Source organism: Tupaia chinensis, unplaced genomic scaffold (genome assembly GCF_000334495.1).
Source record: "Tupaia chinensis unplaced genomic scaffold, TupChi_1.0 Scaffold146828_1, whole genome shotgun sequence".
Lineage (NCBI taxonomy): Eukaryota > Metazoa > Chordata > Mammalia > Scandentia > Tupaiidae > Tupaia > Tupaia belangeri.
The window spans coordinates 1,259,430-1,272,492 of record NW_006206682.1 but is presented as its reverse complement, the minus strand read 5'-3'; the positions used below and the strand labels follow the sequence as shown (position 1 = coordinate 1,272,492).

The 13,063-nt window shown below is 48.2% G+C and overlaps 1 protein-coding gene across 8 annotated transcripts in view; it reads left to right on the top strand.

Annotated features, from left to right (window-relative positions):
• ABHD6 (abhydrolase domain containing 6, acylglycerol lipase) overlaps positions 1 to 13,063 on the top strand; it is a 49,747-nt gene that overhangs the window by 8,680 nt on the left and 28,004 nt on the right. For 2 of the 8 annotated variants that reach the window (XM_014584433.2, XM_014584432.2), the window contains exons 2-4: positions 7,997 to 8,105; positions 8,187 to 8,237; positions 11,432 to 11,570. In XM_014584433.2, coding sequence (XP_014439919.1) covers positions 11,452 to 11,570 — 119 coding nt within the window. In that variant the 5' untranslated portion in view covers positions 7,997 to 8,105; positions 8,187 to 8,237; positions 11,432 to 11,451. Of the gene's footprint in view, positions 1 to 7,996; positions 8,106 to 8,172; positions 8,238 to 11,403; positions 11,571 to 13,063 lie in introns of all 8 variants that reach the window. The other 6 variants (XM_006169168.2, XM_006169169.3, XM_027768539.1 and 3 more) reach the window with 5 other exon arrangements.

The window sequence follows — 13,063 nt, the reverse complement described above, 5'->3', positions numbered from 1 at the left end:
CTATCTCTCTGTCTCTCTCTGTCTTTCTGGTGAGTGCACACACCCTATAGCAAAAAACTCTAAAAAATTCAAATTAGCTAAAGTTAGATAACATTCCAAATTCAGGTTTCCCATTTCCAGTGGTCCGTAACCTCAGGTGGCCAGTGACTACTGTGTCAGTCAAAGCAGAGAGAGGGTTTTAAAACATTTGCCAGAGGGCTGTGCACTTGCTAGAGAGCGAGGAAGCATTCCCCAGTGGGGCATGGTCACACCATAGTCCCCTGTCCGCCATTTCTCTATCCTGTCAGCATTTGGGGCATGTGCGCACACATGCCCAGCATGTTTTTCCAGCTGCCGGGGTCAGGATTCAAACCGTGTGCTCAGCCATGTAGATCTGGCTCACCTCACCACCAGTCTGCAGCTGGCCAGATAGGGAACGTTTCCTCCTTTGCTGACACTCTCTGGCAGCGGTTTGGATCAGTAAGGATCTGGGAAAGCCACTTGATGATGGATTTAAATTCCATTTTCTTTTTTTTTTGAGAGATTTCTTGCTATAGGGCGAGTGTGCTCACCAGAGAGACAGAAAAGCGAGAAATCACCCCCCCTCAGGGGGGATGGCCACGCTGCAATCCCTTCTCCTTCAGTTTCCTCTTGGGATTTTGGGCATGCACACACACATGCAGAGCATGAGTTTTAAGCCACTAGATCCGAGATTCGAACATGGGAGTCCAGTGACGTAAACATTACACCGTCTGCTGGTCCCAAGTTATACTCTTTCTGGCAAGTCATCCGCAGGCCATAAGTGGAGCGCGCGGAGGATGTTTCCTTGTCAACCACAGGGAGGTTAATATATCCCCTTAGCCCCATTTTGGCTTTCTGACTCACTGGCTTTTAACACCGCCAGAGTCCCGGGGAGAGGGAGAGGGTGGAATTCAATGAAAGTCTCAGGGGATGCTTTCCCTCCCCAGTTGCCTTTCTGAACCACTAGGGAATTAAACGAAACAAAACAAATGTGCCCAGGCTCTGTCCCAGATCAGCTGAACCTGGGTGGAGCACAGGAAGGTTTTTTTGTTTTGTTTTGCTTTTTTAAAGCTTCCCCAGGGGATTCAGATGTGCAGCCAGGGTTGGGAACAGTTGCCTTCAAGACCAAATTTAAAGGAGCAAACGGAAGTCCAGGACCTGGAAGACACTGCTTCAAGGTGGATTTAGTGAGGGCTGCCAGCGTTCCTCACTGACTTACTGTGGCCAGAAGCCAAGGGTTGGGGTTCAGTGGTTGATTTCCTCTGGAAGAATTCTCAGCCAGGGACAGCTTTGTTCCCCAAGGAGTGTTTGTCAGCCACTGGGGACATTTTTGGTTGTCCCAGTTGGGGGCCAGCATCCAGTGGGTAAGAGGCCAGAGAGGCTGCTAAGGCGTCCTGTCACGCACAGGACAGTCCCTACCACAGAGAGTTACGTGACCCCCAGGGTCACGTGTGCCACAGTTGATCTGATCATGAGTTTCCCAGTGTTCAAGTCCTTTCTGACCTTGGCTATATTACAACGTCAGGAGAGTCCCATTTTTACATAGAAAAGCATAGAAAAATACATTCTGGCTTTCCCAGTGATCCAGTAGTTGGTTTTTCAAAGGTCACAGGTTCTAAACCAGACCCTCAGAAACCCTCTGGACCACACTCCAGGCTTCCTGATCCCCAAGGCCATGGGTGTGCTCCGGCTTGCTGTCGGCTTCTGTGGTTCTCCCCAGGGCTGCATCGGGGACACTGTGATGCAGGGGACCAGGCAGTGTGGCAGAGGCTCTGCTAACTCCTGCAGGTTGGGATCCTCTTGTGTTAAGGAATTTCCTGAAATAATAGCAGCCATGGCTGTCGGGCTGTTTTCCAGAAGCTTTGGCTGTTCGGGTCTTGGCTTTGGGTGTTTGCCTTGTGATTTGCAGAAGTGGGTTCAGACCTCTCACTGCTGTGGTCGGGGACTGAGCTCTGGGCTACACTCTTAAGAGTGTAAAGATTGCAACCCAGACTCTGCCCAAGGACGTTCAAGCATCCGAGCAGACCCGACTGGGGACAGTGTAGGCTGGTGGGAGTGTGGCGGTGGAGGGGGCCCTCCTCTCCCTGGGAGGTCAGGCAAGGTCTGCCCAGCTGTGCAGAGCGCGTGCCGAGTATCTTCGCAGCCGGCCCAAGAGACGAGCACCCCCTCAGGGCAGAGCGACTTGAACATCAACAAATTGAGAGGCCCTTGAGAAAGCAGTGAAGCTGTAGATAAAAATGGCCTCTTGACTATAGCGCTACGTTAACTGATGTTAACTGGAAGGATTTGCCCTACCACGAAACATCTACGTGAGATTTATCCTCTGTTCTAAGAACTAGCATAGGGTTGTAATCAGAACCTAAATTCTCTTTAGTATTTACTATTTTAAAATACAGATTTTAGGGCCAGCAAGTGGCGTGGTGGTTAAGGCGCTGAATTCCACGTGGCTGACTGCCAAGTTCAAGTCCCGGACCCAGTGGCTTAAAAATCACACCGTGCACATGTGCACGTGTGCCCAAAATCCTGAGAAGAGAATAGGGGAAAGGAATTGCAGGGTGACCATTCCCCTGGGAGGTGCTTTCTTACCTTTCTTTCTCTCTCTCTGACTCTTTCCATTGAGTGCGTGTGCCCCATAACAAAAAGCTTTCAAAAAAAAAAAAAGATGTTTATTTTTTAAAAAGTTTTTATTTCTTTATTCCATGATGAGAGACAGAAAAACAATACCCTCAACTGAGTCCTGTCAGTGCCAAGATTCACCCAGCCCCAGGTCATGGGCATGTGAGCACCTGGCACACCCAGGGTCTCTGGACAAGAACCTGGACCCTTCTCATGTGGCTCAGCCTTGAAGAGTATGGCGTTCTATCGCCACACCCCTGCCCAGCCCCAGATTCCTGCTTTTGTTTTGTCTGGATAAAGTTCTGAGCAACACTGGTTCTCTCTTTCGTTTTTGTTTTAAGAATGATTTATTTTACTTATTATTACTTTTACTCATTCATTTATTTATTTTAATTTGGCCAGAGAAAGAGGGAAAGTGAGCAAGCAAGCTGCTAGGTCCGGGATTATGAACCATGGTCAGCCACGCGCGAGTGTCCAGCACCTTACCCACCATGCCACCTGCCGGTCCCAGTTCACTCTTAACTCTGACGTGTCAAGTGTGGCTTCATCATGTGACTTTTCCTGGTGCACGTTTTCCTGGTTCCTGGCATCTCTGGGAGGAGATTCTGACTAGAGAGAGGGTGAGGGCAGCTCACAGAGGGTGCGGCTGTAGTAGGCCTTTATGCCACCCGCCAGAAATCCTGCCCTGCTCAGACCTGCTGGGTATGAACAGGGCTCCTCTTTTGTTCAACACCACCTCTGCTCCTGCCTCACTCAATACTGTGGGCCCACTTCACCTCCGTTCGGAATGACAAAACCCTCTTTCATCTGCTTGCTTTGCTTTGCATTTAGAGGCGCAGCTTTGGCCAAGGGGGTGTTTTTGGTGCCGAGGTTCTGTTTTCACCCTCTGCTCCAGCACACCCAACAGAGGGCTGTTCTCATTCCTCCCAGTCATGGGGAAAATTGTCACTTAGATGACGCTCCTTCTAGCACTTCACCTTTGAGAGGTGACCTCGGCTGACGAGGGTGCACGTGTTTGAACCGACTCAGAGAAAAGTGTTTGCAAGCCTGAAGAATCTGGGGTCCTTCGTGGTCAAGGATCACGTGGCTTTTGGCGTTTATGAGAGCCAGCTGGAGACTGGCTTGTTTTTCTGTAGGGCTGTCTTTTTTTATTTGTTTGTTTGTTTTTAAATTAATTACCAGAGGGCATGTGCCCTCACCATAGAAAGAGGGAGAAACAGAAAGAGAGGGAGACAGGAGAGAGCACCCCAGTGGGGAGCGGGCACCTCCCTTCTCCATGTTTCCATTCTGTCAGGTTCTGGGGCACACAGGAAGCATGGCTGGTGTGTTTCTCAGGCTGCTGGGACTGGGATTCAAACCACGGTGGGCCATGTGGAATCCAGCTGCCTTAACCACGAAGCTACAGGGTCGACCCAGGTTTTCTTGCTTTGAGCATGATTTCGAGACGGTGGTTACTTCAGACTGTCCCTAGAGCTCACATCCCGCCCCACGAGGCTGATGTTTTCAAGGTGCTAGGCCAGGCCACCATGCGTGTTTCACATTTCAGGGCCTTGTTCGTGGCCAGCACGATGTTGCTCCCTGCGGAGCCTCTGACAGCTGAGCTGCCTGCCTGCCCCTCCTTTGGCTGTCACTTCCCCAGAGGATCGAGAGGCAGAGAGGCAGGATTTTCCATCCTCTCTGATCCCCCCCGGCCCTGTGCTGCTCAGGGCGCAGTCAGCAGGGATGGGGTGATGGGCAGGGCTGGTTCTTATATGAGAACCCCAGAAACCAGTCACTAGTGCCTTGAAAAGCAGGACAGAGTGAACCCTGTCATCAGAATCTCTCCCCAAGCTGCAAGGGAGATAGCAGTTTATGACTTCTAAGTGGTCATATGGCTCTAGGATGGAAAAATCCTTATCTCCCCTCTTAGTGAGCTGGACTTGAGCCTTAAGGACTAAAGTACCTTCCAAGCAGACTTAACCTTCGGATAGTCACGTGGGCAGGAGTCTCTCCCTATCTCCAAACATTGGCATCAGAGCGGCAGCTACCTAAACAATGTGTAGGTGTGGGGGATTTTCATCCTAACAGCTTTCACATCTGTGTGTATGTGTTTTTTTGTTTTTGTTTTGTAAGAATTATTTCATTTTATTCATCATCATCATCATCATTTTTTAAGTTTTACCAGAGAGAAACAGAGACAGAGAGAGAGAGGGAAAGTGAGAAAGCAAGCCACCAGGTCCGGAACTCGAACCAGGGTCAGCCATGTGGGAATCCAGCACCTTCACCACCACGCCACCTGCTGACAGCCACTTTTGGCTTTTTTTCCTCATCACCAGAAACAAAGTTTAGTTGCTCTCTCTTCCACGAGCAAGAGAGACCGACAGACAGTGTTCCCAGCAGAGTCCTGATGCCAAGGCCTTTGGAACTAGTGTGGCTTGTGAGAATGAAAATGTTCTATATTTTGGTTGACCACCATGACAGCTACAACCTGCTGTGTGTGGCTTTTGAGAGCTTGAGACGTGGCTAATGCGCTAAAGAACTGAATGTTAAATTATATTTAGATTTTTAAAAATTTGCATTTCTAAAAAATTTTGCCAGAGGACGTGTGTGCTTCCATGAGGGGGAGAGAGAGTGAGAAACCATCCCCAGTGGAGCCTGGTCCTTCCACAACCCCTTTTCCTCCCCATTTTTCCATCCCATCAAGATTTGGGGCATACATGCACATGCACTCAGTATGTTTTCAAAGCTCCTGGAGCCAGGACTTGAACCACATTCAGTCGCTGGGGATGCAGCTCCCTGTCCACGGCATTTAACTACCGTGCTGGGGGGCCAGCCCTCTATGATATTTTAAATTAACTTGAAAGAACTCTCTATATGCACTTGGTAGCAACTCAAATGGTACAGAGGGTATCAGTGAAGGGTCCCTCGCTTGTCTCTGTCCCTAGCCTCCCAGGGTCCCTTCCCAGTGCCAGCCTTGACTACCAGTTCTCATGTTCCCACCCAAAAAGATTTCACTCATATATGAGCATAACGTATATTTCTTTCACTCTCTTTTTTTAATGCCAGAGGTGTTATTCTTTCCACTCTCTTCTGATCTGTGCTTTTTTTTTTTTAATGCTGTGCGTGCTCACCAGAGACAGGAGGAGAAAGTACTCTCCATGAGGCATGGTCACACCTCGTTCTCTTCTCCTCTGTTTCTCCATCTTGCTGGGATTTGGGGCAGCGCACGCTCCTGCACCCAGCATGTTCTTCAAGCTGCTGCAGCCAGGATTCATACCGTGTATTTGGCCATGTAGGATCTGGCTCCCTTATCTACTAGGCGATGGGGCTGACCCTGCTCCTTGCTTTTTAGAGTTAATAATGTACCTTGGAGATCATTCATTGTCCATAGGGTTAAGTAAGACTGCCTCATTATTTTAACGGGGCTGACTATATTTCATTTTTATTTTTATTTAATGGCTATACATAATATTTCTTTGTAAAGCTATACCATTTTTTTCCCCTTAACAAGTCCCCTAGGAGTGAGCATGTGAGTTATTTCCAGTCTTGCCTTTGTAAATAATACCATGATAAATAACCTTGCGGGGCAGCAGGCGATGCAGCAGTTAAGGTGCTGGACTCTTACATGGCTGACCACAACCTGGCATGCTGGGCGTGTGTGCGTGTGCCCAAAAATCCCGAGAGGAGAATGGAGGAGAAAGGATTGCGCTTGGCCTTCCCCCTTGGAGGGTGATTTGTCACTTTCCCTCTCTTTGTTTCTCTCTGTGGTGAGCACACGCACCCTATCACAAAAAATTTCTTAAAAGGAAAAAAAAAAGAAAAAGAAAATCACGCCAGGTGTGTGCGCATATGTGCCCAAAATCACAAGAAAAAATGGAGGAGAAGGGATTGCTGTATGGTCATTCCCCCAGGGGGGGATTTCTTCACTTTCCCTCTCAGTGTGTCTCTGTCTCTCTCCAGCAAGCAAATGCACCCAATGGCAAAAACCTAAAATAATAATAATTATAAGTCATTTCTATTTCCTTTCTGTAAATTATTTGCTCAGGTCATTTACTTAATTTTCCATTAGATTTTAAAAATTTAGTTCTTTATTTGTTGGAAAGCTTTATATATTAAAAAATTAGTCTGTTAGTTCTGCTACATGCAAGGGATCTTCAGAATGGTCAGAGAAACTGTGTATTACAAAGAAACTGTAGATTAACAAGTTTTTAGCACCAAAGTAAACTCGTACTTGAATCCCATTTTTCCACCAACTTTTTGAAGTCCCCACATGTTGACAACTTTATTCTTGTTTATGACATCTTCATGTGGGCATTTAAAAACGTTTTTATGGGGATCAGCAGTTGGCGTAATGACTATGTCGCTGGACTCTGATGTAGTCAACTGCAGTTCGAGTCCCGGACCCGGTGGCTTAAACTCACACCAGGCGTGTGTGCGTGTGTGCCCAAGATCCCAAAAGAAGAGTGGAGGAGAAGGGATTGCGGCATGTCCATCCCTCCTGGGGGGTGATTTCTCTCTTTCTATCTCTCTGTCTCTATCTTTCTGACAAGTGTACACACCCTATAGCAAAAACCTCTCCAAAAAAAGTGTTTATGTGCTCAGCCTATTAGTCTTGGTTATGGCCTCTGAGTTTTACGCCTTACTGAGAAAGCCCTTCCACATAGAGATATTTTAAAACAGACTTATTGTATTTTCTTCTAGAAGTTTCATGGTTTTGTTTTTTTACACTTAACTCTTTGAGCCATCTGAAACACCTCAGGGTTTTGTTTTGTTTCAAAATACATTTCTTTTATTTTTAATTTGAATTTATTATTATTTTTAATTTGCTATAGGGCATGTGTGCTCACCAGAGAGAGAAAGAGAAAATGAGAAAGCAAGCCACCCGGTCTAGGACTTGAACTGCAGTCGACCATGTGGGAGTCCAGTGCCTCAACCACCACATCACCCGCTGGCCCCTTGCCGATTTAATTTCCTAGGCCCCTCTCCTGCTCCTGAGCCATTGCCTGTACCTCCCTGCTTCTGCCTGGTCCTGTTTGCGGTGTTACAACCCCCACCCCTTGCTGCCCTTTGCTAAGTCATTCTAGTAGCAACAGTATCCTGTTGCCTGAGGTTCCTTTCTTCCATTCCCTTCTGCATACCTTGTCGGGATGAACCCTAACCCCGCTGGAGAAGCAGCGGACTCCATCGTCCTTGGAGAGTCTTAGTTAAGTTTGTAGTCCCCAAAACCACACCCCTGAGCATGCCTGTTTCCCTATTACTGCCCATCCATACAGCCTGGGGTCAGGCTTGACCCCATCCCTTGCTGATCTCTCACCAGATTTTCCCTTTGACCTTCTTTCACCCTTCCTGAGCCTGGCTCTTTATCTGAGATGCCCTGCCCTTTGTGTGTTTGCCTAATTAGGAGAGGCTACCCGAACCAGAGGCAGCTCATAAAACTGCAGGCCGATTGTACTTTGCCTGTGCTGAGGAAGAGAGCTCCTCACCTCCGCAGAAGCCAGCGATCTGCCGCTGTGAGTGCTTCATTCATATTCCCTAATATGATTTAATGCTTTGTCATTTTCGTTCTTGCGATTCTAGAATCTCATTTTCAGCTCCTGCCAGAGCCTGAAGCAATTGGGAAAGAAGGCTGTGCTCTTTGGAGAGTGAGTATGGATTTTTAACAGCATAGATTTACCTTCCCCAAGGCTGCCTTTATCGAGATGGGGATTGCCTCTGTGAACTCCCTCCCAAACCCCTGCAGGCCAGCTGCCGTGTGTGTGGTTCAGTGGGTCTGGTGGGCAGGGACTGGGCACCTGAAGGTTGTCGGGGCTCCAGTATACACCCTGTGATCACAGTTTTCGAAGATCGGGCCAGGAGCAGGCCTCTGAGTTAGAAGTGAGTCTAGGAGGCGTGGACTTCCAGGACCAGGCTGCTTCCCTGACACTTCATGGTCCCGAAGGCTGAGCGGAGTCCCTTAGACTGCCAGGTCATGAGAATGCTCCAGGTGAAGGGGACAGATGGCAGGAGGAAAGGCATGAGGCAGTGGGGGAGCTGGCCTGGGGGCAGGGAGCTGGTTATTAGAGATGGGAGAGTCAGTTCCAGGAAGCTGAGGCAGTCAGAGTTCACACTGTCTTTGGTGGACGATAGGCCAGCTCAGCTAGTCCTTGGTGTGCACTGAGACTCCTCCACAGCCGGTGGTGGAAGGGCTGTGGGTGAGAAAGAGCAGCCCTTACAGAACTGAGGGCAGCAGGGAGCAAGCTGGAGGTCCGGGACTCAAACCGTGGTAGCCATGTGGGAGTCCAGCACCTTCACCATCATGCCAGCTGCTGGCCCCTGTGGACCAGTGGGTAGCATGGTGGTGAAGGCACTGGACTCCTACATGGCCGACTACAGTTCAAGTCCCAGACCTGGAGGCTTGAAAATTATGCTGAGAGCATGTGTGTGCACAGAATCCCAGGAGGAGAATGAATTGTGGTGCAGCCATCCCCCCTTGGGGTGTGATTTCTCATTTTCCCACTCACTGTATCTCTTTGGCAAGTGCACGTGCCCTGTAGCAAAACCCTTAAAAAAATAGTCTATAGGAAAGTTGAAAGAATAATGCCATATAACCTTCAACCAGCTTTACCAAAGGTTAACATTTCACCATACTTGCTTCTTTGCTCTCTCATCGCCCCCAACACACCTATTACCTTTCCCCCCCTGAACTTTTAAAAGTGCATAGCAGAGGGGGACCAGCAGTTGGCGTAATGGCTATGTCACTGAACTCCCATATAGCCAACCGCGGTTCGAGTCCTGGACCCGGTGGCTTCGACTCACCCCAGGTGTGCCCAAGATCCTGAGAGGAGAATGGAGGAGAAGGGATTGCAGTGTGGCCATCCCCCCGGGAGGTGATTTCTCACTTTCTGTCTCTCTGTCTCTCTCTGTCTTTCTGGCAAACACATACGCCCTATAGCAAAAACCTCTCCAAAAAAAAAATGTTAAGGGAACCAGCAGTTAGCGTAATGGCTATGTCGCTGGGCTCCCACGTAGTCGACCGCGGTTCGCGTCTCGGACCCCGTGGTTTGCGTGCCCAAGATCCCGAGAGGAGAATGGAGGAGAAGGGATTGCGGCATGACCATCCCCCCTGGGGGGTGATTTCTCGCTTTCTGTCTCTATGTCTCTCTCTGTCTGTCTGGCGAGCGCACGCGCCCTATAGCAAAAACCTCTCCAAAAAAAATAAAATAAAATAAAATAAAAAAAGTTAAAAAGTGAGTAGCAGATGAGGCAAGTGGGTGATGTGGTGGTTAAGGTGCTGAACTCCCACGTGGGCAATTGCAGTTTGAGTCCTGGACCTGGTAGCTTGCTTTCTTACTCCCCCACTTCCTTCTTCCTCTTGCCAAATTTTAAAAATAATAATAATGGGGACCAGCAATTGGTGTAATAGCTATGTTACTGGACTCCCATGTAGTTGACCGCAGTTAGAGTCTCAGACCTGGTGGCTTAAACTCACACCGGGCGCGTGTGTGTATGTGTGTGTGTGTGTGCGCGCCCAAGATCCCGAGAGGAGAACAGAGGAGAAGGGATTGCAGTGTGGCCATCCCCCCGGGGGGTGATTTCTCACTTTCTGTCTCTCTGTCTCTCTCTGTCTTTCTGGCGAGCACATGTGCCCTATAACAAAAACCTCTCTCCCCCCCAAAATAAATTAACTAATAAAATTAAATAAAATAATTCTTTTTTTAAAGGAGTGAGTAGCAAATACTGTTTATTGCTTAAGATTTGAGCAGCTATCTCCTAAGAACAAGGACAGCCTCCTTAAACACACACAACCACAGTTTCTTCATCACTCAAGAATTGTATCACTGATGCAATAATTTTATCAAATACGAGGTCCTTACTCAGATTCTCCTGGTTGACCTAACAGTCTTTTTTTTCTTGAGAGAGGTTTTTACTATAGGGCACATGTGCTCGCCAGAAAGACAGAGAGTGAGAAATTGCCCCCCAGTGGTGATGGCCACACTGCAGTCCCTTCCCCTCCATTCTCCTCTTAGGATCTTGGGCACGCACACATACACACCTGTCATGAGATTTAAGCCACTGGATCTGGGATTCGAACCACAGTCAGCTATGTGGTTGTCCAGTGATGTAACCATTATTCCATCTGCCTGTCCCAACCCAACCCAATGTTGTTTTTCATCCAGGATCCTCTTTTTCTTTGGAGAGGTTTTTGCTATAGGGCGCATGTACTCTCCAGAGAGACAGACAGAAATCACCCCTCAGGGGGATGGCCACACTGTAATCCCTTCTCCTCTATTCCCCTCTCAGGATCTTGGGCACGCACGCATACATGTCCCGTGTGAGTCTAAGCTACCGGGTCCGGGACTCGAACCACGGTTGACTACTTGAAAGTCCAGCGTCATAGCCATTATGCTAACTGCTGGTCCCTCATTCAGAATCCTCTTAAAGATTTCTTATTGTATCTCATTGTTCTGTCTATTTAGTTTCTTTTCTTTTTTAGATTTTTTTGTGTAAGGCACACATGCTCCCCAGAGAGAGAGAAGGAAAGTGAGAAATGATCCCCCCAGGGAGATGGTCACACCACAGTCTATTCTCTTCCATGCCCCTTTTGGGACTTTGGACACATATGCACACGTGCCTAGCATGATTCTCAAGCTCTGGGTTTGGGACTCAAACCTGGAGTCAGCCGTGTGGGATCCAGTGCCTTAACCACCACGCCACCTGCTGGCCACCTGCATTCACTTTGTCATGCACTTGCCTGGCGTTTCCTTCTGGTGCTACTGGGCCCTTCACCTTTCTTTTCCCCTTTGTGTTTTACCCTTTCTCTTGAGACAGAGTTTTAGCGTGCCGTTGCTCTTTCCAGCCCCTGCAGGTGTCAGCAGGATGGACCTCGATGTGGTTAACATGTTTGTGATTGCGGGCGGAACGCTGGCCATCCCGATCCTGGCCTTTGTAGCCTCATTCCTCCTGTGGCCTTCAGCACTGATAAAAATCTATTACTGGTAAGTTTGTTTTTTTATGATCGACATTTCCAAGAATTCCCTACTATCATAATCTTCTCTGCTTGTCCTTTTCGTGGCAGTTCAACATTTTGTCGTAAAATATTGCAGACATACAGGAGTAGACAGACATTCATCCTTGTGAATGTAAGGAGGGTTCTTGAAGAGTAGTGGTAGATTTTTAGCAGGTAAATTCTCTTTTTTTATTAAGATGTATTTATTTAATTTTATTTATTCATTCATTTATTTTATTTTGACCAGAGAGAGACAGAGAGAAAGAGAGAGAGAAAATGAGGAAACAAGCAACCAGGTCCAAGGGTCAAACCGTGGTTGGCCACATGGGAACGTCCAGTGCTTAACCACCATGCTACCGGCTGGTCTCCAATTCTCTCATGTTTTTTACAACATTGTTGCCCTCAAGGCCACCCAGCTCCCAAGGCTGCTGGTTGTGTCATCAAACAAGGACAGCACATGTTTATGCCACTCCTTTGCTATTTTTTGTGTCACTGAAGTGTATCCTGGTAATGTCCTGAAAAGTCTGGTGATGTCACTGAAAAATAATTTACAGACGCTAGGACCATTGGGCTAACGTGTAGGACAGAATGATTTGGAATTCTTCCAGAAGTGTTTGGTAGTGAAGTGACAGAAGGAAAAGAGAATATTTTTTTAGGGACCAGCAATTAGTGTAATGGCTATGTCACTGGACTCCCGTGTAGTTGACCGCGGTTTGAGTCCTGGACCCGGTGGCTTAAAACTCACGCCGGGCGCGTGTGTGTGCGTGCCTTAGATCCCAAGAGGAGCATGGAGAAGGGATTGCGACGTGGCCAGCCCCCCTGGGGGGTGATTTCTCGCTGTCTGTCTCTCTGTCTCTCTCTGTCTGTCTGGCGAGTGCACACGCCCTATAGCAAAAACCTCTCAAAAAAAAAGAAAAAACAAACAAAAAAACGCCGGGCAAATATGCATGCATGCCCTGAATTCCCCAAAGGAGGGAGAAATGCAGGAGAGGGGCGTTTCAGCCTGACTGTTCCCTATTTGGGGTACACACACATGTGCCCAGTGTGTTTCTCAAGCAACCTGGTCTAGGACTCCACCTGGGGGGCAAGTTTTCTCTTGCTCCCCCCTAGAACATGTGCCCTCGGGCAAAATAAAAAGGTTAAACAAAAGATATAACTATTACTACCTGAAGTGAAAAGCTTGCCAAGAATAGTAAATTAAAATAATAAAGTGAAAATAAACTCGATGACTTTAAACAATGTTGGTAAATTGTGGCTGAGACGCTGTTGCCTAAGGAGGGAAAGATAATCCAGATGGGCAGGGAGCCTTCTCCTTGATGCAGTCAGGTGAACAGTGAGAGCAAAGTGACTTTCTCATGACCCACTTCATTGGCTTCTCATGGTCCAGTTACCACCTGAAGTCGCCCCTCCAGCCCCGTGGCGTGCATCTGCGCTGACGGGGCTGCTGCAGGAGCCCCGGCTCCCCTCTCTCCCTTAGGCGAG